This window comes from Apium graveolens, chromosome 3, assembly GCF_009905375.1.
Source record: "Apium graveolens cultivar Ventura chromosome 3, ASM990537v1, whole genome shotgun sequence".
Taxonomy (NCBI): Eukaryota; Viridiplantae; Streptophyta; class Magnoliopsida; order Apiales; family Apiaceae; genus Apium; species Apium graveolens.
Window position 1 is genome coordinate 166,291,232 of NC_133649.1, and position 5,051 is coordinate 166,296,282.

General features: G+C 34.4%; 1 protein-coding gene across 1 annotated transcript; it reads left to right on the forward strand.

Moving 5' to 3' along the window:
* Positions 1-305: 305 nt before the first annotated feature.
* On the forward strand, positions 306-1,902 carry LOC141712913 (protein MITOFERRINLIKE 1, chloroplastic-like). Its single transcript, XM_074516042.1, has one exon. The coding sequence runs from the start codon at positions 446-448 to the stop codon at positions 1,622-1,624; it is 1,179 nt and encodes a 392-aa protein (XP_074372143.1). The 5' UTR covers positions 306-445; the 3' UTR covers positions 1,625-1,902.
* Positions 1,903-5,051: the final 3,149 nt, after the last annotated feature.

Here is a 5,051-nt window from a genome sequence, read left to right on the forward strand (position 1 = left end):
AAATACTCCCTCTGTTTTTTTTATTTGTCGTTTTGATTTTTGCATACATTTCAATGTGCTTTGACCGTATAGTTAAAATTATCATTTATAAAATTTTCTTTTTGTAAATAAAAGTAGACAACTTATATTTTAATTCACAAAAAGAAAATTTTTAAAATCATATTTCTAATTAGCCGGTCAAATCACATTAAAATACGTGTAAAAGTCAAAACGACAAATAAAAAAAAACAGAGGGAGTATTATGGTACTAGATTTAAATTTATTGTCCGAGCAACTCAACCTTTCAAATGTATGTATCCTATTGAAGCACGTCTTATGCCCTCCCTTCCTCTGTATACACTGTACGGGAGACGCACCTATATGTATGAACAATTCTCATTTCTCTAGCATGCTCTGTACTGGCTCCAACAAAAAACCCAATTGATATCTCCCATAACCATTATCAATGAAGACTCACATATCCAAATCTCTCAATCTTCTCTATCCAATTCCCTCTGATCACAACAACAACATTGACGATTTCAATTCACTCTTTTCCACCCTAAATTTAACCCTCTTATCTTCTCCTACAAACCCTAACCAACCCATTTCAAAATCGAACAAATTTCTCAAATTCTCCTCAACTTCCATCTCTCTAGAGACCCAAACAACAAATCTTGAAAAACCCATTTCTCAGAATTGGATAAAACCAAGTAGCAAGGATGTACCAGTTGTTTTCAAGAACCTGTCTGTTTTCGAAAGGGCTCTTGTCGGTGCTGGTGGCGGAGGGATTGCTGGTGCTTTTACTTATGTATGTCTTCATCCACTTGATACTATTAAAACTAAGTTACAAGCTAAAGGGGCTAAAGATATGTATAATGGTACATTTGATGTAATTGCTAAAACTTTTCAAAGTAAGGGGATTTTGGGGTTTTATAGCGGTGTTTCTGCCGTAATTGTTGGCTCTACATTTTCATCTGCTATGTATTTTGGTACTTGTGAATTTGGGAAGTCTGTTTTGTCGAAATTTGATTATCCAACTGTATTGATTCCTCCAACTGCTGGGGCAATGGGGAATATTATATCATCAGCTATAATGGTTCCTAAAGAATTAATTACGCAACGAATGCAAACTGGGGCTAAGGGTAGATCGTGGGAGGTGTTGTTAAGAATTCTAGAGAAAGACGGGTTTTTGGGGTTGTATGCTGGTTACTCTGCTACACTGTTGAGGAATTTGCCTGCAGGTATATTGAGTTATTCGTCGTTTGAGTACTTGAAAGCTGCAGTTTTGAGTAAAACAAACCAGACGAACTTGAACCCATTGCAGAGTGTTATATGTGGAGCTTTAGCTGGTGCTACATCAGCTACATTGACGACACCGTTGGATGTTATTAAGACTCGATTGATGACTCAGATTCAGAGAGATACTGCTGCTGGAGTTTCGGCTACTGTGAAACAGATTTTAAGGGATGAAGGTTTGGTTGGTTTTACTCATGGAATGGGGCCAAGAGTTATTCATAGCGCTTGTTTTTCAGCTTTGGGATACTTTGCATTTGAGACGGCTAGGCTTACAATTTTGCATCAATACCTCAAACAGAAGCAGCTTCGAGAAGATAATCTTGACCTAGATGCTCCACATAAGTGAGGTGCCTGTGATCTCATGTTGCTATGCCATATTGAGCTGGATAATTGTCATTCATTGCGCTTATCCATTTTTCAATTTAGTATTATGACAATTGCATTTAATTTTCTTCCTTCGAGTATTATAGTATATCAATTATCAGAACAGACGCCTCTTTGGTGCACATTTACCTGACCTTTGAGAACATCTACCAGTAAAATCTGTGCTTTAGTGTAGTGTCTGAACTCTGAATGTAGTCTCATGATTTTTTTTCTATTGTAGGTGTGTAAAGTTATCATTTACTTGTGTTACTTCACTTCACCCTTAAACCTATATTATTAATTAATTGTTCTTTTAGTATTTTACAAATTAGATAAGGAAATTAGTGTTTTTGGCTTGCCGGTCGCCACGAGTCACTATATACTACTGAAATTTTGTTTCCTACTTTTTCCTGGTTCTATCGTTGTCCCTTATCAAAATCTTGATTCTCCGGTGCAGGAAAAAACTCAAACTTGTATCAGAAATTTCATTAACATCCAAGAAACACATTATTCTGTAGCTATAATTTATGTACATACAAGACTACATTTTGTATATATAATGATGTATTCATGTCTCTTCAGGCCTTTTTTCTTCTTTTTTCTCTCCATTTGTATATCTTTGTGTCTCCCTTTTACCCACAAAACATTTTAACCTTTTTGGAGATGCCCATTTGAAAAACACTTCAATTGATCTCACCCTATAAACCAATGTTCTAGTTCTCCAAATTATACTTCTTCAAATGGGTTCGGAATGGCTACATGGATCTTCCAGGTAAGGTTTCTAATCCTCAGGATTCATTTGTTGCCGTTGAATTTGCTACTGTAACCAAGTTTGACTCATCTCTTGGAGATACTAGTCGGAATCACTTTGGGATTGATACCAATACAAAACTTCCGCTTGTTTTCTTTTGATATAAGTGTACTAGTATTTGATCTTAAGATTGGGAAAAATATGACTGCTTGGACCGAGTACAGAGATTCAGCGAAGAGAACTGGAGTCTGGCCTGGAAGATTTACGAGGTTAGGTCATTAAATTCTGTTAATTCTGTAATTGACCTTTTCAATCACCTGAAAAAGTTTATGCATGCGGGCTTTTCGGCATCTTATGGGAGAGGTTCATCTGTTCATATTAGTTAAAGAATGGAAATTCAGAATTTCTGTGGGCGTCTCTTCCACATCGCAAATGGAAACAGTTTTAGAAGATGAAGTGTTTGACTTGTTGGCTAGGAGGCACTAGTCGTGAAAATGACAAAGTCTCGTACCATCGTTGTGGAGACGGAGTGAACTTCTAGTTGCAATTGGTTTTGGAGGTTTAGCTCTGGTTATATATGTGCTTGAAATGGTGTAGTTGGATGGCATGTTCCTGAGGGCGTTGCCACTTGGACAATGTTGATGCAGGTAATGAAGACACTGGGAGATGCATCAAGAAAGAAAGTAGTGCAATGTGCACAGAGAGACGTTGGCGTAAGTTTTAAATAAATTTCAAAAAGTCCAATCGGGCCAAACCCGCAATTTTGAAATAGAACTCGTATTTTAAAGAAAGCAACAATTTTTTAAAAATCCGGTCCGGGTCGATTCTTAAGTAAATCATGCTTTTTAAGTCAAAATTATTTGTGCACCACTAGACTGCAGTAAACTTGCTGCGACTTCAAACAGTTAATGCATTTAATACACATGCTATGCAAAACTAATTTAACAATGCATGTAAGGTAAACGAAATTTAAACAAAAATTGGTAAAAAAGACATTGAAATTTGAATACAAGTCTCCATTAATATTATTAAGGGTTTTTTTTCTTAAATATTCAAGTTTTACAATTTTTTGTAAAAATTGTAAATTTTCAAACAAATTGTAAAAATACTACTTTTTAAAAAATATTTGCAAAAATACGGAAGTTGTATTTACAATCATATTTGCAAATGCTAGCAATCATATATGCAACCATAAATATAAATTTAAAAAAATCTGTTGAAAATTAAATTTAGTTACGAAATAAGTTGCAACAATGAAATTAAAAACAACAGTTAGGTTTAATGTTGTGAGTAACACACTGTCTAGCTCGACAAAATTAGAAAATTCAGTAAAACTAAAACAAACACCTCTAAATAAAAAAACCGAACCCGAAAAAATCACATAATTTCACGAATTATCAAAACTATAGTTACAATTGTACACAATTAAAATATACAAAAAAGCAACAACGTTACAACAACAAACATTACACCGCCTGTTGCGGCCCTGACGACGGCAATGGCGGAAGAAAGGACCCGAACTTGATAGATGAGGTGGTGAATTGAGGGTGGAGGTGGTGGATTCGAGGGCGAAGATGGTGGAGACCGCGAAGGTGATGGATTGGGGGTGTAGATGGTGGATTTTGGGGTGGAGACGACGAAGTTGGTGGTATAGGCGGCGGGTTTGGGGGTGAAAGTGGCAGAGGAGGGGGATTTGGGGGTGGAGGCGGCGGAGGAGGGGGTTCGGGAGTGGTGATGGTGGAGGGAAGTTGTGGTGAAAAAGGACGAGGATGATAAATAAAGTTGGGCGATTGTATTTTTGTAATTTAATTGTTTATATTTTTAAAAAAATAGTAAATTTACAATATTTTTAATAAACTAGTAGAGTTACAAATAAATACATCAAAATTGATATATTTGTTAATTTCCCTATTATTAATTAGTAATACGATAATTCTAATTTTAATTTTGAATCGTCAATGTACAAAATTGAAAAAGCAAATATTAATCGGATGAAGGTAATGCTCATGTTTTCTCATATGATGTTTTAACTTTTTGACATACAATAAATATATTTTGACTAAATAGTTAAAATAATAAATGTTGTAATAATAATAATAAAAATAATTACATATTTAAAGTATAAAAAATAAAATTTAAAAATCAAACCTTAAAAAAGAAATGAAAGAAATATTAGGGGGCAATTGATTAGGGGTCATATATCATATAGATTTTATGGAGAGATGGACCAAAATCTCATTTTTGAATGTTAAATGGTCCAGTATGTCATTTTTGAAAATAATGGCCCAAAATATCACTTAATAACGGTATTTTGTCTTACGTTTTGTATTTTTAACGTAAAACGGTACATGGTGTTCCGTTTTGGTACTTTAACTTTTTTTAAAAAAATTTTTAAAATGTGTAAAACGGTGGTTGGAGTAGCGTTTTGGCTCAAAACGGTATATCATATAACGTTTTGTACCAAAACGTTACTTTATCTACCGTTTTGCGCATAAAAAAAATTCAAAATATCAAAATATTACACGAAATTCCGTTTTAGGTATTTTATATAAATGATACACGGTATACCATTTTGAAATGACATTTAGGGTCATTTTTAAGCCAAGTACATTTTGGCCACCCGATTATATATACCCGTATCCGTAATATATAGAGCAGT

Excerpts from the sequence above, each read along its gene's own strand:
- LOC141712913 (XM_074516042.1), top strand. The coding sequence starts at position 446 with ATGAAGACTCACATATCCAAATCTCTCAATCTTCTCTATCCAATTCCC.